This window comes from Netta rufina, assembly GCF_964035555.1.
Source record: "Netta rufina genome assembly, chromosome: 2".
NCBI lineage: Eukaryota > Metazoa > Chordata > Aves > Anseriformes > Anatidae > Netta > Netta rufina.
In genome coordinates, this window is record NC_140124.1 from 50,534,238 (window position 1) to 50,560,010 (window position 25,773).

Consider the following 25,773-nt stretch of genomic DNA (forward strand, 5'->3'; position numbering starts at 1 on the left):
AGCCAACTCCATGATATAAAAAAAAATATCAGATTTATATTGAAAAACAGTAAAGGGAAACTGCAGGTTTAAAAAATTAGAATTATATTTGTCTGCAACATTTAATATATATATATATATTTTTAAACTGGGTTTATGGCACTGGCAAATTCTGTTCCTGGAGTCCTAAAATAACAGCTACAGGTAGACACAAAACTAGTACACTAGTACACTCAACCAGAACCCATTTATGCTAGACAACAAAGGTAATAAAGTAGTAAAGCTAAGACCATTTAAGTGACATAATTAATACCAGATCTGCATAGATTATTCATTTGCTATTCATGTTAAGTACCAAACTATTAAATCTAAATTATGCTTTCATTTGAGGAAGTCCAGAACTGCCTAAGCCAAGAGCTTTTTTTAATTATTATTACTATTATTTTATTTTGGATATATATTGATGTTCTGAAGCATACATCCAATTTTATGGATTAAGTTATGAGCAGTCCTCTTTTGTGTCTACAGCCACTTGCACTGTTTCCAGCTCTGGGAAGTCTGGTTCCTAAAGCGTACTAAAATTCTGGATTAAAAAAAGATTTCTGATATCTAACTATAATTCACGTACAAGTGATAGAAAGACAGAGTTAAAACTTCCATGTTTTTTCCACTTAATTAGGAGCCATTGGAGAGGAAAGGATACAGAATACACAAACACAACATCCACTTGCCATAAAGGCCCCCTTGCGTGCATGAGTTCTGCAAGGTACCTACGGGTATGTATGGAGATGTAACGAAAACAGCAGGCCAAAGACAGGAATATTACATGCTGAAAGGATAGTATATGGAAGTTTTCTGAGGACTGATTATCTCTGGAGCCTAGTAGTATTTCAGATTCATGCTGAATCTGAAATAGATAAACTCAGGACACTGAGAGACTGCTCAGTCTGCCCAAGGCCATTAAGATAAACAGCAGATTAAGAGACATCCAAGAAGGTAGAAGAATGATATACACTTCTCTCTTTTTTATAAGCAAATGCTATAGGTGCTAAACCATAAAAACCAACAAGGAAAAAAACCTTCACAACACTGCAAAACTTATTTCACTGAATTACATTCCTATTTTTGACTTTTGAACTCTTGTGAGAAAAAGTTTGTACCGAAATAAGAAATTTCCCTGCAATGCTAATCATATATATATTTGTATTGGAGGTAAAAAATGTTCTCTTGCAACATCAAATACTATTTAACATAGCCTGTGTAGAGTACCTTCTCTCCTTCTACTCAGTGCAGAAATATGTGGTATACAAAACTTCTGATACTATTTCAGCTTCTTTACAACTAAAATCATAGAATCTGTCAGGGTTTCGGGATGGACTCAAAGAGGAAGGAGGATGGTAAATCAAATGTCTATGTGCACTGAAAACCATACAGGACTACAACTTCATAAAAGTAGTTCTTTATACTGGACATTCACAACATGTGAACTGTACATGACTTCAATATGTTCTATACTATGTTAGCAGTGCTTTCAGCCTCTTTACAGAATCTGTTTCTACTTCTGTCTTGAAAGCAAAGTTTAGAAAGAACTCTGTACTCTCCTCCCTGTATATATCCTTTTCATTTTATTTTCCAGCCTCTTTTAATTCTTTTTCTTAACAACATGGCCTAGTTTGAACCTATAGCTGTACATTTACTTTGAAATGCTCAAATTTTCAAACTACATTAGTAAACAGCTTATAAGGAAGCTGTTGGTAATTTTTGTTCCCATCACTTCTGCTGCAAAAAACAGCATAATTTAAAAAAAAAAAACAAAAAACAAAAAACAAAACAAAAAAAAAAAACCACAACTGGGATTCCCAAGTGTATTTCCAGACTAGCTGTGGATTTTGACTTGCTTTTTCAAGCAACACAGTTGTGCTCCTTGAAGGCGTACGACATTCTACCAGGTGTCTGAACACCAGTGCAAGACTTAAGAGACATGGCTCAAGGCTAGAGTCAAAATGTTCTTGTCCTTTCCCAGAGGCCTGACTCTGCAAAGTCCAGCTGTGACTGTGGAATTTCACTCATTCGCCAGATTCAGTTATGAACTGATTTTTCAGCAGCTCCAGAGGCAGATCGCTTACAGCTTCACTAAAGGGTACAACCTGTTTTAAAACATACCAGCTCAACTGTTTTACACAACAACAACAGACTTTCGTTTCAGCACCTGGTCAAATAAATTAAAGTGGTTTGAACTTAAGCTGAATCTAGCTTGGGAAAAAAATAATTGTCTATAATTTCTGTAAAATTCTATTTAGCAGCATTTTCAAGCACAAAAGATATTTACAGGTAATTACCTTCCTTTGACTTCATTACACAAACCTGCAGTTCTGGCTGCATAGTGAATTGCGAGCACTGTGGTAGATTTGAAGATACAGCATTCTTAAAGAAGCCAGATTCTTCATCCACGTTTAAATCAGGGAAAAAGGAAAAACCAGGCTCTCATAGATCAGTTAGCTTGTATAACTCTCGGAAAAACATAGAGAAAAGTGTGCAAAACTATCTCTAAGCATCCAGAAAGGAATACAAAGAGCAAACACTGATTTGCCCCCAGTAACCAGCAGCTATATCAATTAAAACAAGTTGTGCAAGGCACAACTGCCTTTGCATGTATGAGAAAGCATAGCTATCTTGATGAGTAAGGCTTTCCGCAGTACTCACATCAATCTTATAAAAAGTATAAGGAAACATGGTGTAAATAAAACTACTAGAGGAAGTGCAAAACTTGCAGGAAAACGTTAACTTGTGATACTTCAATAGTTCACTGACAAATATGAAGGATTATATATTGATTTTTCCTTCATGGTCTGCTTTCCCCTCCAGCCTCCGCATTTTTAACTCTGTTGCCGAACTTGCTGTAAAAGTCCTTGCTCAGGCAAAGTAGCAAGCAATAAATAAAACCGTACTGCCGAGGAAACAAAGCGTAGTACAGAGGTTCAGCAGTCAAGCACAGATGTTGATCAGTGTTGATTTCTCCTACACAAAGTACATTCTGCAGGCTACATCATGCATTACTGCATGTGTTGGAAAGGGGTGTCAGGGGCCAAGCATCTTTGATACTCCAGAAGCAATTATCACAGCTGCATACAGCTCCTGGGGCACATGATGCCATTTAGCTACGGAACTTACTGAGGGAGCTCAAAGGAACAAAAAGAGTCCCTTGCACAAGCAATGCTATTCCAGTTGGTGTCCAGCTGCTTAGACTAAAAAGGTACTGAGGGAGAGGACAACTGATAGCGCCTGAATGAGGGATGTGGTTGTTTCCTAATCAGACAGGGGCAGTGTGAGGATACATGGGCAATCCTTTATTCTGAATAGATAATGAGCACAAGAGCTGTCACAGGAGATCTAGCTGTTTGTCCATGGATATTCAGAACTACAAAACCTACATCTATCCAGCAAAGGACAAGTTAAACATCATGCCATACCTGCTGGTACTCAAGAATGCCTATTTCCAATGTCTTGCACTATAGGGAATCTGTGGCCATTCAGTCACAAAGGGGTGCTAGGAAATGTACTGGAGAACCCTTAAAAGGAAGCAAGAGCAAGGCAGTCTTAGAGGAAAAAAAAAAAAAAAAAAAGGCTATCATAGATGTAAGGGATAAATTACCAGCTTGTTGGTTTGCTTACACAGAAATGAATGAATGGTTTGGGTTGGAAGGGTCCTAGAAAAATCATTTAATCCAACCCCAAAGGGCCAAACACAACTTGTCTGGAATGCAACATGGAGAGGGTGCACGTGGCATTATACTATCCAGATAGAAAATAATGGCTCAGTGCTTCTAGAACTGGTAAAAAAAAAGTGGTGACAGAACTAAGAGGAGGAGTGATTACATGGAGGAAGATGTAATATCTGATCATAGATTTATCCTAGTAACAATGGAACAGCGGGCATATTTAACAGAAAAAAAAATGCCCAGTATCTAGACAGATGAGGATTTAGATTCAGGAGGCATTTTTCCTGGACACAGCATTTGCAGGTGGATGGACATCAGGGGGCAAACCACCTACAGCATGGATGGATGAACACAGGAATATCCTGTACCTACCTCTCTTTCTGAAGTAAATGATTCTTGAGATCATATGGCAGTTCAGGTACGAATTTTATAACTTAATTATTCCTCACAATATAGTAAGCAGCATGCTTAACATAACTAAATACAGAGATAAAAGTCAAGTAGACACTCTTCAGACAAATTAAAGGAAAGGTCCAGCAGTTGACTGACATTAAATTTTCTGGCTGGGAACGAGGTAATTATTTTATGATATATACATATATAAATATATATATATATATATATATATATATATAAAAAGAGAGAGAGAGTGATTGTGAGAGAAATTGAATACAGTCTTTTATCTAGATCTCACAAAGCTTTTTTGAAAAAAAAAAAAATCTAATATTTACACTAATTAACTCAAAGGTTTAGCACATTGCAAATACATATAGAAAGGTTGGAATCCAGCCACGCTGCAGCTGAGGGCAGTGTAATCATGAAGCTACAGTCACACTACTGCTCTCAAAACAGCTGCCATCTCCAGTTCTCAATAGGGACGAACCTAGCTGTACCTTACGACGACACTTATTTGCAAAATGGCTCTCTCTTCACTTTGTTTCCACGTGACAGAAACCAAGGTGAATGAAAGACAACAACATTCCCTAATGCTTTCATAAATTGTGACAGACCATATCTCAAGGACAGAGATAACTCTTCCCTCGCCAAATCTCCAGACAATTAACAGTTCCTTGAAAAATAAAGTACAGTGAATTTAAAAGTATCAAGAGCATAAAAAGTTACAGATGCTTGATTTTACAAACAGAAATTTTTACATTTAGAACTAACATAGTTGGATCCTTTGCAATGCAGCTAAATAAAAAAACACCCTGCCATACACCACTAAATCTTGTTCTATTACATTGCTCACTAAAATATATACCTGACTAGAACCTGCATTTTGAAATATGCAACTATCAGCAATATCACTTTTATGATTAAATGCAATAGGGAAATGAAGAAATCCAGATCCAAAATAATAATAATTACAACCTATAAAATAGCACTTTATAGTTAACACATTTCAGAATAAGAATTTTGTACAGAGATCCCGCTGGAGATTATGAGCATCCAAACTCATACCTGAGATAATGTACTCAGCAGTAAATGTATGAGATGGGGGTAAAAGCCAGAAAAACAAATGAACAAACAGAATTTTGGGGTATCATAACATTTCAAACAACATCTTGACTCATTTTTTAAATACATCACTCAGCAAATCACTGCAATTGCTTACAAATAGAAAATTATGCTTAGCTTTGCTTAATTATGCTCTAACTTTTCTCTACACTGGAGACAGAATTTATAGTAAGCATAACCTAATTGATTGTTATGAAATGATGAGACCATTTAGACAGATGTCTGATTCTCCATGGACATTTTTTCTCCAGGAGAAACAAGACAGGCCTGCAGCCTTAACTGTCTTTTCTGAATTTATGGTGGCAGATCTGTCCATCTGGATTAGTGTCATCTGCCCTTTTCGGAAAAGATCGGTGCCTGTAAGGCTTTCAACGATAAATCATCTATGCAAAGGAAAGATTCCATGTGGACCTACTGATTATTTTTTTTCTCCCTATTATGGTAAGCTCAAATGAGATTTTTCTCCAGAAAAGCAATTGTATTTAAGACTTTTATAAAAACTATCCACTAAAAATTTAAAAGCACTAAATTATTCTATGCTTAGTACTCCACCAACTATCCCTAAAAGTCATAGGGTCTTCCTAGAAAGAGCAAACTTAAAAGGAACTGACAAGGCAAATATATTATTATTACAGCTGTGATACTTCAGCAGGATCACTGAAGCCATCTTGAATTAGAGCTGGAGAACTGGAACACACTAAAGTGAAGCATTTTGCAAAGAGCAGTAGATCTCCCCACTGCCTAAATATTGCAAAACTGAAATAACAGCAGATACAGCCAGCATTCAGGAAAAAATACAGAAATAACAAAATAATTTTTTCACTGGTTCAACATCGGTAATTATTAAATAATACCAGCAAAATCGTTTTCATAGAAACAGATCCTACCAGCCAATTCACTATGGAGAATATTGTTAAGAACTTCCTGTGGTACAGTCTACCCACATGTACACCCAGACACTCATGCATAACATTTTGATGTCGCTTTATGTGCTATTCCTTTCCCTATGCAAATACAATAAATTAATCCACAGTAAGATGACATGAATAATATTTTGTTAAAGGATAAAGTGTGCATAGCATGCATAGTAACTTCCTTATCCTAGCAGAGAAAGGTAGATGGTAAATTAGTCTAGATGAAGAATGATGAATGACATCTCAGTATGTTCTTGGTAATGCAGGAGAGACCATTAGCTTCTATCTGAAGGTAATGTGAATACAAAGTAAAACATTAGCACAGTCTCTTCCTGCTTTGTTTGACTGGTTACCTTCCATTTCTAGAAGATGAAGAACAAAGGGTCTCACAGGATTTTTTTTTTTTTAAAGGACTACCAAAAAAAAAAAAAAAAAAGAATAAAAGGAGAAACAAACAAAAAATCTATTAATTATAGATTTCTATCAACCCTGGATTAGGGGCTGCATCTTCTTTGAAAGTTCTTCAATTCTAACCCTAAACGGTAAGTGCTAGTGCTAGAAATAAGAAGAAAGAACGTAAAATTGTGTTAAAATGACATTACCATTTTCCAAGTAACCACCCCAACCACAGAACAGCTAAAGTTCTTTAAATAATTCAGCTCTTCACATAACGTCTCCCCATGGCACACAGTTAAACAGAAGACAAATCAACCTAAGATCTTTGCAGCTCCTTTGAAAATAGTGTGCTTACAAAATAGTGGATAGAAAAAATGCAAAACAAACATAAATCAATGTTTTGAATTTTAAGCTTCCCAACTTCCAAAAAGTACATATCTGCATATTTTTCATTTCAAATGTTTGTAAAAAACATTCTAAATTAATAAAAATAATTCAGTATTGTCAGTTGGTTACACTAAGTATACTATTTCAACAGCAGCTATTTATATTTGAAAACTCCATTTTTTCTATAATGAGATGGCCTATAATAAATGAGCAATCATTACTCAAGATGTAATTCTCTGAACAATAAACCGAAGAAGCCAAATATAGTTTCATTTTATGTTTTCTTCAGTTGATACATCCTACAGAGCTCACGGTATATACCATGAGCAGTAAGCAGGAACTCCTTACTTAGCTTCCAGACATACAAGAGAAGGGATACAAGTACAGAATGTAGTTTTGACATTGTATTAGTGTACCACAATATGCAAATTGAAAGTCTTTTATTCTAACTGACTTATATTGCTGGCCAACTTTCATTCTTACACCATTAGGAAATACAAATGTTATTTATTCCCATAACAATGGGATAATAGTGAATTAAATTATTGTGCTGGCAGCCTTGTATACTTTTTGTTTTGAGATTCAGATTAGAAAAACTTGTGCAGTCACAAATGCAACTTAAAAATAAAATAAAATCAAACCATACTTTCATAAGTGATTGCTAATAGTTCTACTTACAAAAACATATATGTTTATATCAATGAAATAGCCACCTGCTTTCTATATTAAAACTTTTTTTTCCCCTCATGTGAATCTGAGATGAGACTGTTGTTAATCAGATACAGTTATGCTTCACAGCCAAAAACACAAATAAGGAAAACACCTAAAAACTGAAAGATTAAATGCAAATTTCATCAATGGCCTTTAATACGAAGGCTGAAGAAAGACCAGCAAAATTGCTTTCATAGAAGAAGGGTGTTTTCTTTATAAGAAGGGTGTAAGGAGGTCTTTGTGGAAGTATGTGCAAATTTGATATTTAACAAGTAAATCAAAGATTACCATTTCTCTATTATTAATACTTTGCACAATTGTTCGCAACAGGTTTAAGATTGCTAGATCCACAGAAGTCTTAAAACAGGGGAAAAAAAAAAGTGTAATCAATCAGCTACCGTTCTTGGTTCTCATTCAGCCAAAAATTGATAGAAAGGATATGACTTCGGTATAACCATTATTTTACCCTTCCTAGCAATCTAAATGATAATTAATATATGGCAAGGCATCTAGTGATCTAGCAAACCTCTAAAGGCAGTTCAAGAGGAGTTACATAAAACTTTAATTGAATTGTAGTATAGTTCTGCAGAAAATCTACTTTTTCATGCACGTTTTATATATTTAAAAACATCTCAGTACACTGTGTATGGTGGCAGACGAAAATGCATCTTACCACTGCAGCTGGAACTTGATGCATTTTTGCAGCAGGGGTTCCTGGGCGGGGGTAAAATTGATTAATAAATAAGCTCGGAAACCTGTACTGTTCCACAAGTTTCATTGTTTCTTGAAAATCTTCATCTGTCTCTCCTGGAAAACCACAGATGATGTCTGTAGCAATCGTTATTCCAGGCACTCTGTAAAAAAAAAAGTATAAAGAAACATCGAGCTTAGGACAAGTAAGTGTTATTCCATTAAATACTAGTTTATGTAGACTTGTAACTCTTCAACTTTATCTACAGAAATTGAGACCTAAAATTATCTTTGGAAAAAAAAAAAAAAAAGAGAGAGAGAGATTTTAATATTATTGCTTGGTAATGAAAAATGCATTTGGTACTCAGCCGAGAGCACAAGCAATAGAAGAAAGACATTGCACCAAATAGTGGATCAGTATTATGACACATGAGTGAAAACATCTGGACTACCTCCTCCTTCATCAAAAATTATAGGTGATCAGCAGAGCTTGCAATTTTCTTGAATTCTGATTACATAATGCACAACATTTATAACTTCTCAGACTTAGCCATTAGAACTTAAAACACTGATCTCAAAGGAGAAGAGTCCCCCCCTAAAGAAGGGATTGGCATCTCCAATCATGGAGCCTAGCAATTTTGAACAAAAATGGCTTCGGAACCAATAAGGCAACTTTTAGTCATGATTTAATTTTTAACTCAGTACTCCATAGAAGCAGACGATTCCTTACTTTAAAAGGAAAACAAAATACTGAAGTTTACAAATGCACAGGCACTGAACTGTCCCTATTTAGCAAGGTCAACATTTTCTAACTGTTCCCCTTGGACTGAATATACAGAACCCTTAAGCACATGGCCCAGAAAAATGAGTCCTTCAACCAAGAGATTACTGCATGGTATTTACAGAGCACTGTATGGGACCCAGGAGATATCAACTCAGTTTTCCAAGTCTGAGACTAGCCAGCTGGATGACCACTGCCTTATGAGAATCTGGGAAACCACAGCATCACTCTGTATCTCAGCCTGCTTGTTTGCAAAGTGGGAATAAGGACTAACCTTGTCTGCTGAGAGGCAGAAATGTATAATGCTTGGAAGTGCTCACAGTGCTCCCTGCTGACATAGACATGGCCTTGTCTACAACAGAGATGATCTCTGGACACTAACAATGATAAACTGGAGAAAATATGATTTATTAGGAAAGGCAAGAATCCTATAAAGATACTGGTGGTTATCTGACTTAAAGTTGGTCCTGTTTCAAGTGGGAGGAATAGATGAGATGACTTCTAGAGGTCCCTTTAAATGTGAATAGCTCTATAGTTTTAAGTAGGCTAAAGCAAGAGAACATCTGAGATTAATTTTCTTAGGGGTGAAGGGCATAAAGACTGCTGCCACAGGAAGCAAAGCTCATGCCTGAGCTTAAAAAGGGGTTTCAAAGCCTTTTTCCAACTTAAAGAAAGGGACAGAAGGCTTCTCTTTCCATCATCAGGGCAAGTGACAGCAGAATTGTAAATACAAAAGTATCTAGTTTAAATGACATTTATAAAGCACCTAAATGGCCAAAGAGAACTATTTTTTTCTTATTAGACAGTACATCACCATAGAAAAAAAATCATAGGAAACTAAGAAGCTTGCATTGGCATAGCCAAAAGAAAACCTTCCAACAATGAGGTCTACTGGAACAGGAGAATCTGTTGACAAAAGACAAAAGAAAGGGGAAGAGGAGAATATTTGTCTTAGTAATTTGATTATGTGAAATCTCAGAGCGTGCACAGCCAAGATTCACTACAGTGGCCTTAATACAAACAGTGTATGGGGGTTAATATATTTTGAGAATACTTTTTAACATAAATGAACACAGTTTTTTTTATGTAAGTACTGGCAATAAGCTTACATTGAAACAAAAGTCTCTTTTTAATGTGTCTGTATATATAGTTAGCCACACAGGCATTTATTAGGCACTGTATTGTTAAAATCTTCTTTTACATTTTCCTAATGAAAAATCCTCACAAAATAAACAAACCAAATTCTTTCGATTCCTTTTTCAAGTTCATAAATTCAGGCTTAAGCATTTGAGATTTAAGTTGAAATATACAATTGGAATGCCAAATCAAAAATGTATAATACTGGACATTTTCAAGGAGTAAGTCCAATAATTGCAAGTGGGAAATAGATAAGTATTATGCAGAGCAGCAAAAATCCCCAAACTGTTGGTTAAACCACCTCAGTTGCCATTGAATTTTTAAGACTGAAACACTGCAAGATACAAGGTTCTGCTTGGTATCAAGTGACAACAGAATTCATTGGATTTATGGACTGAATGAACAGAGGTTGCATTCTGTAACATGATTTTCTTCCCATCACGAATGTTTTGTGCAGTAATGGTAAGCTTGTGGAAGAAAAAATACATTACTTCATAAATCAGTATCATGTAACATCAGCTGCCATTTCTCAGAGTATGAACAGAACATGCATTACATTTGACAAAACCATTATAATGAAGTTATTTTAACCATTTTAATGACACTATCGGCAACAGTCAAAGCATTTATTACCAATGGTAGTAGTAATACCATCCTTTATAAAGGTTTGGTTGTTTCTATAGCAACATGAATTATAAGGTCCAATCAAGCTAGATACAATAAAATATGTTCTTTTTCTCCATAACACCAGTTGTCACTCAGTTAAAAGGAAATTACATATTTTAAAAATTCATAAACTGTACAAATGTCTGAACTCCATTTGGTGATAAGGTGTTAATTATCTTAGTAATTAGATTTCTCTCTGGATGGAATTATTACACACAAAGAAAAGCTAGGGTATGAAAAGAGAGTAAGGACCATGGTGTATTCAGCAACAGCAATTAATTACAGTTCAATCCTGTATGCCTGCCCAAAATATGACATTGCATTGTACATTTTAATACCACTGTTGATTATACCATTGAAAAAGTTTTCAAAAGGGGAAAAAAAGCATATGAGATTTCACTCAGAATAAAAAACAGTTACTGACAAAAATCAAGCTCTTACCCATTCTGTAAGCATTCATGAACAAAAAATAAGTGGAATTAGTTCCACACACACAAAGCATCATTCCTTAATGAAAGGAATGATTAAGACAGACAGACATAATTCTGGAAAAATATAAAACATATTCATTTGAAAATTAAGGTTACCTTTGCTCTGACAGTCTGAAACAAAGCAGAACTAAGTTCTTTACTGAGTAGACTCAGATGATCTTCAAAGAATTGTCCCAGCTATGAACTATGATACAAAATTACACAAGAACCAATCTGTTGTGCAACAGTCAATATTAAACTGTGTGTGTTGCTTCTTTTTTTTTTTCAAATTATATGCAGTTTGTCTATTCCGAAGTAAACAAAGAAAACATTGCTGAACACCCCCTGTAAGCATTTTGTAACATTTACTACATAAACGTATTTAGAGTAAGTCTCAAAAAATTCACTTGCAGCAAATTTTTTCTAGGGTCAGTAAAGAACCATACCACATTGTTTAGTGAATCAAGAATACAGTGATCCTTATAAAACATAAACTGTTTTTTTTTTTTAAAAAAAGCAGAAAGTTGCTTCAAGCATACAGAAGGCTGGATGCTCCTTACAGCCTAGCTAATGGAGTTGGTCAGTCTGTTTTAATACTTCTGAGCATAGAACAACTTAAACTTTGCCCTCATAATCCTGACAAATGCCTAGAAAGATTACATGAAATCATTTCATCTGGCAATCACAAGTCTTGCAAGATTTTTTTTTTCTCTGAAGACATACTGTCTGCATTCACTCTACTCAGGAAAATAAGAAAAAAAAGTGTCCAAAGTTGACTCTCAATTGGAACATTTTAGAATAAAATTGTGGAATTTCAGAAAAATGTGAATTTGAGGAATAATCAATGCCACCTATAAGAAAACACAGTCCTAATAGTCAGGGTTCTTCATCATGTTCTATTCTTTCTGTCCCTCCACATAGATAAGTCCCTTCTATCTACTCAAGCAAATTTATGATCTACCATCCTGAACCAGACCAGCCATACAATCACCGTCATTTTGGGCAGCTCTTGCTATCCAAAAGGGAGCAAGTATTTCATCTCACCGCAGAGTCCATTTTAGTGTGGTGTTGTAAAGGGTCACCAGAATGATCTGTCTGAAACAGAAGTGATCATAAACAAGTGCTGAGATGTCACATACCCAAAACCGCACAGAAAGGAGGAGCAAACGTGTCAGAAAGGACAAAGAAATACAACATCTTAACCTCTACTTGAAGTCAAACCCTCATGGGTCAGAAAAAAACACCCGTTCTACCTCCCAGGGGAGTGGCTAATGCCTGGGAATAAAGTCTACGAACATGATAGAGGTTGTTGCTGCCATGAGAATTGCCTCTTCACAGCTCACAGGTATCTCTGTTAGCTCCAACCAACTCCAGAAGCATAAATGAGGCTCAGACAAGCTGTGTGCTACTACAGCTACTCAGTTCCTGAAGCTCTGCTATCTCAGGCACCTCTCTCTGTTGCATATTGCTAACAAGCAGGCAGCATAGACAAACCCTCAGAGTGACAAGTTTCCTGCCCTTTTCTGCCTGGGGGACTTGGTTGCTGATGTTATAGAAAACAGAAACCAGACTAGCAGTAACAGAAAAGTAGAGCAGCTGTAACAGTGACAGTTACCACAAAGCAGTTCACCAACAGAGGAAAGTTAGAGAATTCTTGATGGAATTTAAGTTGGGAATAAAATGCAAAATAAAATCCCTGACGGATTGATTTAGGAAAGAGAAAAGTGTCAAGCTGACAAAAATCAAACAGTAAAAAGAACTACACTATTTTCACAGAGCAAGATGTCTAAGAAAGCAAGCAGCAGAAGTGTGAAACTTGCTTGACTCAGGTATTACATGAATCATTTTATGTGATGTTAACTACAGAAAACGTTTCCTTTAGTAAAAACCATCGCAGACCAAATGCATGCTCAGGTAAGAAATTATGTAAAGAAAAAGGAGCTAAAATGCAATTCATCACCTTCACCTTCTCAAGTGACCACCTGAAATTCTTTTGCGTGATTACAGTTTCTTCTTACTTCCCTTTCAGCAACTAACACTGAAATCCAGCAATGACCTAAAGGCACCAACTGGTTCTTAACCAAGATCCCTCACTCCAGTATAACAAAACACTGGATTAGAATAAATAGCTATATGAATTAATTTAAAACACTGTACGTTCTTAGAGAAAGATAAAGAACTATCTAGGAAATCTAGAGTAACTAATGTCCAAAAAAAAAAAAAAAAAAAAAAAAAGTTATGGCCTAGCAACTTCTCAATTCATAAATTAGAAATTCGAACGGAAAAAAATGAATCCTTTTGACATCAGCCCAGTCTTCTCTGAAGAAGAACCTTTATGCAACATGTGCCCCTTTAGGGAACCTGCAAATGAAATTCAGGTAATGTTTCAAAGTTGACTGAGAGTTAAGTCTTTGAAACATATTTTCAGAATTCGACAGACATCTAAATGTGCCATTTCGTGTTGGAGCTGAAGGAGATGGTTGTACCTTCCCCATGACCTCACAGTCCTCTGGAAGCACTTTTCTTCCTTGCTTTTTTTCTCTAAAGGACTAGTCTTGCAGGATTTCTGACAAACTTGTACTGCTCACTAAGTAGCCCTACAAGCTGGAACTAGCAGAAGGAAAACAGACTGTTCAGCTGGAACTACTGCCTCTTTCAAATGCTCGTAATAACAAGACACCTCACCCTGTATCACTCTTGACTCTACGGAGATTAACCTGTGAATTAAGCCATAAAAAGCTCCCTACACCTTCAGAAAGGGATTCAGCTTGATCTGAAACCCTCCTGCACCCCTCTCTCTCTCTCCAGGGACTATGAGTTCTGCACAGAACAGTGTACTCCTAATTTAAGCATCTGGAGCTCACAGAGTAAACCTGAACACAATTTCTGATGGAGGGGGATTTCCATCTTTTTATGATTTACCCCAAATTATGCAGTGGATATACAGACTTCTAATGGATATCCAACAGCAATGTTTTCCTTAGTAATCTTTTCCATGTGCTTTTCAAACTAGTCCAGGATGTACAAGTCCAAAACCTTCATGGGAGGAAAAAAAGAGGCCTTTAAAATCCTTGCATCAGTTGCTCAACTGATTACACGTGCAATGAAACTGGAAAGTCCCTCAGTTCAATGGCAATAGACATTTCATTAACATTTCTGTATGAAGCCTTTTAAATGATAAGAGACTGAGCCTTATGGCTAGATACAAACTATCTTGAGGTCTCTTCCAACCTAGAAAATTCTGTGATTCTGTGATTTGGTACAGCTAATTATCCAAATTCAGCTAGTGCAAGAAAAAATTACTAATTTATTTAATAAACTAGCATGCTTAAACTTCATATTTTTAAAACTCTGTTGCTTATTTGTTATTCAGACTTTCTACTTTGGTTACTTTTAGCAAATTTGGACCTGTTTATGGTGTGCATATTTCTATTGAATACAGGAGCATGAGATTCCACCCAGGTAGGACACCTGCTAGCGTCTTTCATTCATGTGAGTGTTCCTACTGCAAAGCAATTATTGTAATTCAAATAGTTTAAAATGTCTGTTACAGCCTAACACAACTCCAGGTTGCCTCACAAAACAGTTTTCCTTCACCTCACAGTTTGCCTGCACTGAAGTGAAGATATCTTCCTGTTACTGTTTGTAACAGTCTATAGTGGGTTACTTTACAAGTAGACTCACTAATTTACTTTCACTCAACTATTAAAATGCTGAATATTAGCCAACATTTCAGTAAGTTATATTTTGTATATTTGTGTAAAATGCATAATCTTGACTTTTTTTTTTTTATTAAATTGTTTTATTGTTTTCACAGCTTGGATCCTATCTCTATGCAACTGATGCCTCAGATACAACAAATCAGACAAAGAAATTGTAATGCCATATTGTGTTTATGTTGTTATTTTTTTTTCTATTAAAACAAACAAAAAAAAGAAAAACAAACAACAACAACAAAACAAACAAACAAACAAACAAAAAACAAAAACAAAAACAAAAACAGACAAAACCCAGTCATGACCACAGAGCAATGCATTTCTTAGGAGCGTGCTTGCAGGTTTCCCTGAAGAAGGGTATATGTACATATACACACATGGGAGAACAATTGGCAGGACTGTAAATACTACCACTTAATTCAGAGGTGATTCATAGTGAACACTTCAGATTTCAAGGGTAGCAGACACTGCATGTTAAGGCCAGCCTTACAGCCAGAGAATCACTGTGTACATTCCAGTTTTTGCATTCTCCGTTTCACAGAGCGCTGAAGGCAGCTCTCAGTGGCAATTCCCCCAGGGAGCACATTGCACCTGAGCTTTATGATCTGCAGCAACTCCAAACTGATTTGCAAATGCAGCTCAAGGGGTTGTTCTTAAACTTCGGAGTCATTAACAGTTTTGACGCAAGTCACACTGGAAAGGCTGCAGAACAGGACATGTGATCAAGACATACCGAGAGCGAGAATATCTATTTTCTATGACCATTCACCAAGCCCACCTCCTGCCCCCAGAAGAGCTCGTTCAGAACCTGGACTGGGGGACACCGTGAGACCAGAACTGAACCCGAGAAGGTACAGGCAGGGAGGACCCATGCAAGCAGGGCCTTGGTTTCTCCTTGTTGCTGGGGAATAGTGACCTAGATAAAAAGTGCATTTCATAACTAACAAGGTTCACTGCCTGAGAACGAAAGAGTACACAATTTTACTCTCTTTAAACGATTATTGTGAGCATTGCTAGAATTCCTATCAGATGCAGTCAAAATGTTTCATAAGAAACTTCCCATTATCAATTTAATACAAAACCAAACCAAACCAAACCCTCCAAATTAAGGCTTGGACTAACTTTATTCAGCTATAAGGTGTTCTACTCTTCCCATACAAATGAAACATTTTACAGAACTTCATTACAGATTTATAACTTCAGATCATTATTGTTTTATGATTAAAAAAGGAGTGACTTAAGACAAAAAGCTCAACATCCTTAAACTTCATTTCCATTCAATCTCTAATAAATACCATCTGCTGTGTACTTTAGGGATATAATACCCGTCAAAAACTCAGCCGTATTATGAGAACCGGCACCAAGTTGATCTGAAATGCATATTTGAACAGATGTGTTTAAATTACATCTCTCCGTCTATCCACATGCATAAATTCAGAATAAGCATGTGTTGATTTAAAATGCATAAAAAAGGGATTTGGGGATGCATCAAAAGTGAACAGCATCTCAATGGATCAAGGCTCACATTACTAAAGGTCATTACTAAAAATAAAGTTTGAATTTATTAAGGGTTGCACCAGGGAACTGTTCTTGGGAACTGACTTAATGTTTTCTGCACTAAAGCAGCCATTGAAATTACACTAATTTTCTATGACCCTTCACTGTTTAACATTAGAGCTGTCAGGCACGGTCAGAAATAATAGGATCTCGGTCACGAGTAGCTGAGAACATTATATAGTTTTTCTGAGCCTGACACAACGCTTATCACCAACACCAAATGTCTTGGGCTGTGAGGACCATCCATGTCTGCTTCAGTGACAGACATTCAGCTTTTCACTCTGACACAGAAATCAGGCATACAAAACAAAATGATTAACATGCCTTTTTGGCATGATGAAATCAAATGAAAAAAACTGCAAGCTGTGCTCCATTAACAAATGCTAATAAAAGAAGAAGAATCTTTCTGAACTTTTTCCCCCTCCTTCTATCCTATAAATGGTTCAGGGACTTTGAAGATAAGCCAGATCAGATCAAAGGTCCATCTAAGCCCAATACTCTGCTACTAGCAATGGCCAGCAGCAGAAGCCTGGGGAAGCGTGCAGGATGTGTGGATCCCCAGAATCCCTTCCTCCTCCCAACAACTGCATTTTGTCAACGAGGTGGTTTTATAACCCGTAGCCTGTGATGGACTTTTTTTCTTGTGCAGCCTGTCCTTGAATCCCAAACCTTCCATACCGTAAACGCTTGCTGCAAGAAAAAACAACTGTTCTGCACCTGCCACTTGCTAAATCTACTTGATGCCCCTTAATTCTTACACTGGAAGAAACAAGTAACAACTCTGTTCACTTTCTCAGCACTTATTCACAATTTTATTGACCTCTGTTCTAGTCCCTCTCAGTTACTGCTTTCCCATACTGAAGAGTCCTTAATTTCCTTTGTGTGACAGACCTTACACCTCTGATAATCTCCATTAGTTTTCTCAGTAACATTTCCCATTGTAACGTAACCTTTTTTGAGATGGGTGTCGACAACATTCAACAATACAGGAACAAAAAGAAAATCTGAAAGTATTTCTAGAATTAAGATAAATGATCTACTTTTTTCATTTTTTTTCTTCAGGTTTTTCATTCAGGTGTTTCATTTGTTTTCTAGTAAGCAGGTGGCAAAAGGTAAAAACCTTAACACAAGGCAAGGGATAAGAGAGAAAGGCCAACGAGAGTGGTTTATTTGCAAGTAAAATGCAAGTATGGAATTGATAAACATTCCATATCTAGAGAAAAATTACACCTCAAACTTCATTGAAATACACCACCTTTAAGAGAGACATGTTCCAAAACATGCTTTGAGAGCAGAGTCTACAACACAGAGAGGACACTAAAAATTCCTTGCCAGTATGATCCGTGTTAAAATTCAGGAAAAGAGGACTCACTCTACAGATAGGTACCACGGAAAAACTGACAAAAAGAATATGAAGAAAATAAATTACTTCTTCCACTGTGATACAAACACCATGCTGAGTCCCATTCTGGTTGCTTCATGGGAGAAGCCCAGGATTACCAGCCTCTCTAAATCTTCTTCAAATCAATATCAGCCTTTGCCTCTTTCTGTGCTATTATTGAAGAGAAATTCAAAAACCCATAACTGTCATTAAAAGAGACTGACTGATGAACATACCACAAAAATAAAGCTGAGCACAGTCTCTGAAAAAGGACTGTGCAGCTGACTTCAGCTGGATATTAAACAGCTGGGGAGCAACAGCCCTCTCCTTAATTAAATTACTTCCCCCTAAGGCATGAATCCAATGGAAGTTAGTAGCTTTTTGCAGAAGTGCATTGGCTGGATATAGTTTTACAAAATAATTAACTGAGAACTGGCAACAAAAAGGTCAAGCAGGTTTCAAAGACAGGCCAAAGTCAGCAACATGGGGTAGGGAGAACAGAATTCACCAATGGAGTAGTAGTGTAACAAGTTGGAAGACTTTAACAGGGAATTTAAGATCTTCATTTGAATCAGAATCACCAGTGGACAAAGAAAGAAAATTAAGAATTAACATTGACATCGAGCCAGATGTTTTATTCCAAGATTTTGGTTCAAGATCTTTTATATTAAGAACTACTGCAGCACAGGGAAAGACAGAAGAATGGCTCCTGGCAAGACAAACACTAAAGCAAAGCAGATTTTGAGGAAAACATACTCAGCTCAAAAGAGTTACCCAAAAGAGCTGACAGATTTAGTGAGACAATTCTCTCACATCACAAGCTATAAAAACAATTTGGCTGTATATTTTCCCCTATTACTTTGTGAGAAATCATCACATGAAATGTTTTCCACTTGCAAACATCTACATGGGAAGGAGCAAGGTTGTGAAGGGAAGAGCAGTTAACAACACACACAAAGTATTTGCTAAATCTAATACAATCTTCACTCGATTTTTAAAGTATCCAATGAATACAACTTATACCACACCAGTCAATCACCGAAAACACAGCTGCTTACATGCTACATACTTAGCAAGAGAGTACTTAAAAAATGTGTTGTTAAAATTAAGTATCAGAACCACAGATTTAAGAGAGAGAGACAGACCGGACGGCTGGCCTGGGCAAGGTTTTAACAGCTGTTAGCAGTTTTCCTGAATGCTAGCCAGAGAAATTTAAAACACAATTTATGCACTCTTATTGTAACTAAAACACAGAGCAGTTTTACGCCAGGCACTTGCTGCTGTGCATTGTTATCTATTAAATTTTTAGAGTCAGCATCACAGAATCATAGAATGGCCTGGGTTGTAAAAGGACCTTAAAGATCATCTAGTTTCAACCCCTCTGCTCTAGGTAGGGTTGCCAACCACTAGAGCAGGCTGCCCAGAGCCACATCCAGTTTGGCCTTGAATGCCCCCAGGGATGGGGCATCCATAAATGCTAGTGGTCTGATTTTCAGAGCTGCTATCATCCACTTACAAAAGGACATTACTACCTCTGAAGACAACAGGCTTCAACTGTCTAAATGTGGGAACAAACACTAGTGGTGTGTAAAGTTTATTTGATATTTGAGAGGAAGGCTTTTGAAATTAAGGAGAGAATAGAGAAGTATCAAAATGGAACTTTGGATAAACTAATTTGGATAGCAATGTTCATAGCTGCAAACTTAATACCTGTGCCCAGTTAGCTTTCAGGACTAAATCTACATAGAGAATGTAGAGGGGATTTGTTTCTGGATAGACTTGAGATTTAAGGCCATATAAAAATGAAGATCTGGTAAATTGACTTTTTTTTTTTTTTTTTTTCTTTTTTACCATCACTTCTGTTACACTTCTTATTACTTAAAAAGCAGCATTTGCATATGACCATATGGAAAAAGGTTGTATAGGGAATTACCGCTTCTGTGAGCAGCATAAGAACTAATTTGAATAATAAAAAATACATTTCTCAGTACTATGCGTCAGTGCAGTGTTTGGTTCAAAATCCGACATATATACCCTCTCCACCCTTCTTCTGTAATGTAACCTCAACATTTTCCAGTTTTTCTCCATGCTACTTTGGCAAAGGCAACACTTTGGTCTTAAAATTTCAGAACCAAGTGTGATATGAGCATCACGATGTGCTCAAAACACAACTGCACATAGCTTTGGAATTACATTTTCTGAGATAACATTTCAGAGTCAGATACAATGCTATTTCCTAATTAAGTCAAAACCCATGAGCTTAACTTCAAAGAAATCCAGTGCTTTACTAATGAAAGTGTGATAAGTTAATGTAAATTATGTTTCCAATCAACACAATACAACTTGAATCACAGAAAATTTACCTTGTAACAAGTAGCTTAAAGAAGCTATGAAGCAAATTGTCCAAAGTAAGCCTGTGCAAAGAATTATTCATTCATGCAAAAAATAATTGGAATGATATACTGGAAGAACTAAGTTAATGGGTATCACTGGAGTGATAGTACACAATAAACACTGTCCACAGACCACTGTCTTATCTTATTCATGGTATGCTCTGATAGCATGCTGTGATTTTTTTTGAAATTCGATAATATCATACTTTATTAGCAAGCACAGTTCAATGAACCAGTCGGAAGAATAAGAAAAGAACATGTAAAAAATAAAAAGAATTTTCACTAACATAAGATACAGTGGAAATTTTTTAAAATTTTCAGTTATGGCCGTTAAGAGGCAGAAAGGTAAAACTGTAGCAATTTCTTAAAATTGCACTTAAGGTGGATAAACATAACAGCAATTAAGTAAAAATATTTTCTTTTTGTTAGAGCTCGTTTGCTGGGTCACACTCTAAATAAGCAAGACAATCAAAGATAATAACAAAAATGTTTTTATATGCAACTTCTAGAGAGTTCAACACGTTGATATACCTTAGAATTAGATTTTTTTTTTTTTTTCAAAAAAATTATTTTACAATAGAAGTAGAAATAAAAAATTTCCTCAAAACAGTTGTTGTAATTTAGCTGTAAAAGATCAAAACAGATCTTGAAGCTAGGTGATATTACAGTTTTCCTTATGCACATGCATGCTTGAAACAAGGCCAGCTGATCAGTTTCAGAAACACTGGTGCAGTATCTGCAGGAAATAGCAAAACACTTCTCCAAGACAGCGGGGAGGCATGAGAGGGAGCAGTAAAGTAATCCTTCCCTTCCTGAGAACTGTCTTCCACAATGTAGATGACAGACCTTTGTTTTCATGCTATGTATGCTATGGTGGCTACAATGAAGAAAGACAGCGTGTCCTACATCAAGACTGGCTAATGCAAATGAACTTGGATTTTACCTCAGACTAGCAGCTTGAGTTTCAAGCTTCTGAGTAGCCTAAAGGGTTAGACTAGCTGCTAGACAAAGAACAAAAAACCTCCTCTTCACCATTCTTCAAGGCAGTTGACTAACCTGGGTTTGCCAAATGCATGAATAAGATCATTAGTCTTGATCAATATGTCATTAAGCTCAGAAAACCTTTGTTTAATTCTTTCCTAAGAAGAAAATTAAAACATTCAAACTAAAGGTGCTTTCATCTTCTGAAAGGTCTCCTGCTACTTGTTCCTGCTTTTGTTGCTGGCATACAGCATCAATCAACGGCATATAACATATCTTGATGTCAGCTGTCTTCAAACACAAGTGAGCTGAATAGTTTGGCATCACCACATCTTCTTCAATCTCCAAAACAGGAATACAAAATGTTATTAAACTTCACAAATTGTGCAAATGTCACCAAAGGTTGTTCCTCACTTACACAGTTTAACAGAAACCAGGGCATTCTATTTGTTGACACCTTGAGTGAAAATGAGAATTAAAGATATCAAGATGAAACTAGTGTTAAACGAGTTTTATTCTTTTAAGCGGTTTCTAAATAACATTTGTTTCAACACAAGAACAGATTAGGTTTACAAGCATTTGAGATCCATTTACTTTATATTTTTGTGCAGTATTTAGGAATCCTGCAAACAGAATATTTAGGTAAGACGATGTTGCTAGTCATCCAAAGTAGCTCTTCATTTGAACAAAAGAGAAAACGGAGAAAGAGACACAAAGAAAGGTGCGAAGAAATGGAAAAGAATAACGGAGATAAACTATCAAAGTGGCAGTCAGAATTCTAAGTCCAGACCAGAGACAATGATATTTTTGGTATTGCTTTATGTATCTGTTCACAATAAAATACCATGAAATCACATTAATGGTTATAAATTAATGAATTTTTGAAAGCAGCAAGTACAAAGATAAGTATAGGAAATGAAGCATGCATAATTGAAGACTCCAATTAAGTTTTTTCAAACGTAAAAAAAAAAAAAAGAAGTAAAAATTAATTAATTAATTAAAAAATAGATACCACAGCACGTGGTATTTTCCAGTGTTTGCTGTTGAAGCTAGAGTATATACCTTCAAACCAAATAAAAGAGGAAGTTCTTACACTTGATGGCTCTCAACAGGTCTGCAGTAAAATGGGTCAACTGGATGGCTGAACACTCATCCAAATTCTTTTGAAATGGATGGAGTCTTCTTTTGTGTGAACAGAACATGGAAAACACACTTGAGAAACTGAAAAATAGGCTACCGGGATCTAGGAAATAAAGTCTACTGAGACTAGAAGAGGTATCAGAATTATTATGAGAAGTATCTTTTTTTGTTCTCTGGTACACTCAAACAGCAGGGAAGTTCAGACTCTAAAAGACTTCCTTAATTACATCTGGATGGCACATGTCAATAAATTATTAATTTACTTATCAGTTAATAAAACATAATTTTGAGCAAAATATTGTGGCTTCATTGTCCAAATGGTGTGATGGGCTTAATATGCTAGGAAGTTGAGGACGCTCAGGTAGGAAATGCAAAATCACCAGGAAAACAGATTCAAAATATCCTGGTCTGCATTTTAGATAAATGGCCTCAGATAACAAAGTTCTCAACCACTTTTTCTTCTTAATGCTTTCCAAACAATTTCTTTGTCTAGAATTGTAAGTTGTCAGTGTAAGTTATTGATACATTCATTCCCTGAATGGTTTTGAAGAACACTTTTAAGTAAACACTCAAAAATGCACATACAGGACATCATAAGGAGTGATTACTAAAGACTTCTTAGCAAATTCAGGAAGAGAAAAAGATGGCACTGGAAAAGTAGATGGTTAATTTGTCAATGGTATGTACTAAATTAATTAAAGTTAAAACAATACAAATTTAATAGACACTGTTGCCGCAGGGATGCTTTGACCAATTTCTCTCTGTTCAGTTGAGTGAACTACCTCACTTTCAATATTTCAGTGAGCTGAAGATGCCGTAGAATTAAAGATAACATGGTTTACATTGTAGTTACCAGGACAACAATATATTTTGTTATGTTTAAATCTTTAAATAAAATAAATGAATTGTAACTTTTTTATAGGTTCAGGGGGTCTTCTTTTGAGAGACTCTTACTTGGATAGGTTGTTCATAGCCAAACTCTCAAAGTTATTTAAGCACTACTCTCGCTCCCTAAAAGCAGGCTCAGATATTGGACAACCCAAAACATTTCAGACAATCTTAAGAGGAATGATGCATGTCAACATCAGGACAGATAAGAGTATACTAGCTTTTGTCCCACAAAAAGCAAAGCTATTCATAAGCTCAAATAAATAAATCAGAAGCATGGAAAAGACAAACCAAGCCATCTCAGCTATTCAAACAGAAGATTGGAAGGTGAGCAAGTGAAATATTTTGGGCGTATGTGTGCTAGATGTCTACTATTCTGCAGAGAAACAGACATAATTCAAACACATTACCACATTTTAAAGAAATAGGATAGCTGGAAAATAAATCGTTTAAAGTTAGCAAACTTACACTGTGGAGAAATGTTTATTACAGAAATCTGATGTTAGCAGTTACCTGCTTCAACCTACCAGAGGACAAATCTGCAATGAAACGTAAAACGAATTGCTACAGAATCAACAATATATTGTTAACACTGAAGAAAAATCAAAGACAAAAATACAATTTGTAAAGTATTCAAAAATATGACAACACTCCAGTTATGACACTAAAACTCTTTAGTATGACTAAAACATTAAAATTAGAAGAAATGATGTGTGGAAATTGTATTTAGAGAATAAGTTTCAAGATAAATCTAATAGCAGTAGAAGGAGATGAATTTTATCACGTCTAAGGACATATGTACTTTCTGATATATATGTTGCAATTTGTTAAGAGAGAGGGTAACTATCTGTGGGGTATACCACCTTGATTCAAAGATATCTGAAGATTAAGAGAAAGAGATTTTCTTGTGTCTTGAAAAGTGATAGCAAGAAAGGAAGTCCTGACACATGAAATCATAAAACCTAAACAGAGGTTAAAACTCCCACAGTTAGAACATCAGGCAGGATGAATACTGTAGAAAAGCAAACGAGAATCATCATGGAGCAAAGCATTTGCTCAAGAATTGGCGTCACTCTTATACTGAGGAAAATAATATAATAAATATAATAAAAATAATACTAGGAAATCCCCAAAGAGTTGATAAGAGAAAGAAAAGAAAATTTTACACAATAGATAGAACAGAATAGAAACCCTTAAGAAACAATTACAAGAGAATATAAGTGATGTCCTCGGACAAGAATATAAAATCTAATAGATCCGATAAAGAAAAAAATAGGAAATTTCTATTACTAAAAAGATAATGATACACACAGGGAGAAAATGAGTGATTAGTGAGACTGATAGAGATGAAGCAAATCCCATTTTTGAGGTTCCCAACATTTTAATCTGAGAATCATATTTGGAGTGACCAAACCCTCCCCAGAAGAGGTGCCAACAACACTTTCACTTACTTGTTACTTTTGGAGCAGGCTTAAACTGCAGAATTAAGCTAAACCAATACCGAAGGGAAAAAAAATAAAAAAAAAAACAAAAAAATAGAATGAGGTTGTTACATAGACTTAATTTTATGAGCCAAATACCAGTTGGAATGTAATTGGTACTATGATGTCTCCTCATTACAGTCTGCTAAAATGTAATGATTTTATAAAATATACATACTATGATGAAAAGAGCTCAGAACACAAACATGGAATTGAACCAATTCAGTGGAAACAGGAGTGCATGCATTCAGATCACATCACTGAAATCTTTTTTATCAAATCACGCAAATAAGATGGCCTTTGGGAATCAGTTAAAGAACCTGTAAAGTCTGTTGTGTGCCTGTCAAGCACAACTGCATCTTTCTGGCTATGCATGAGACTTGAAGAATCCCCAGGCAGAAAGATGGACTACTCACAACATTGGCAAAAACAGTAAATTTTCTAGCTGAAATCAAGTGCCTGAATTTAACCTGGCAGGGATAGCATGGACACGGCCTTCCTACTTTAAGAAAAACAGAAATTATGGTGTAAAAGGGGACCTAAGGGAAGCAGAAAATTAGGATCACTGAGGAGGAAGTAAGCTGCATCTTAGAGAAATTTCATCTCACCATATAATCATAGACATCAGTCCCTGGGCAGTGATCAGAAAAAAATAACTACTGATTAAAATCTGGCAAAAGAGAAAATTAAGGATTAAGCGAAAAGCAGAAATGAGCATTCCTTTGTTATACAGAGAATATCCATCAACTAATGTAAAGCTACAACTATGTAACAGCATTATAAGAACAGATTTTATGTGGGTGAGAGGTACAGACACTTTTTAAGTAGAAAAAAAAACAACCTGAATATCTTCAGAAATTATTTACTG

The 25,773-nt window shown here is 35.9% G+C and overlaps 1 protein-coding gene across 1 annotated transcript in view; it reads right to left on the bottom strand.

Moving 5' to 3' along the window:
* CDKAL1 (CDKAL1 threonylcarbamoyladenosine tRNA methylthiotransferase) overlaps positions 1-25,773 on the bottom strand; it is a 433,593-nt gene that overhangs the window by 111,927 nt on the left and 295,893 nt on the right. The window contains exon 12 of the mRNA XM_084282033.1: positions 8,298-8,478. Coding sequence (XP_084138159.1) covers positions 8,298-8,478 — 181 coding nt within the window. The remainder of the gene's footprint in view (positions 1-8,297; positions 8,479-25,773) is intronic.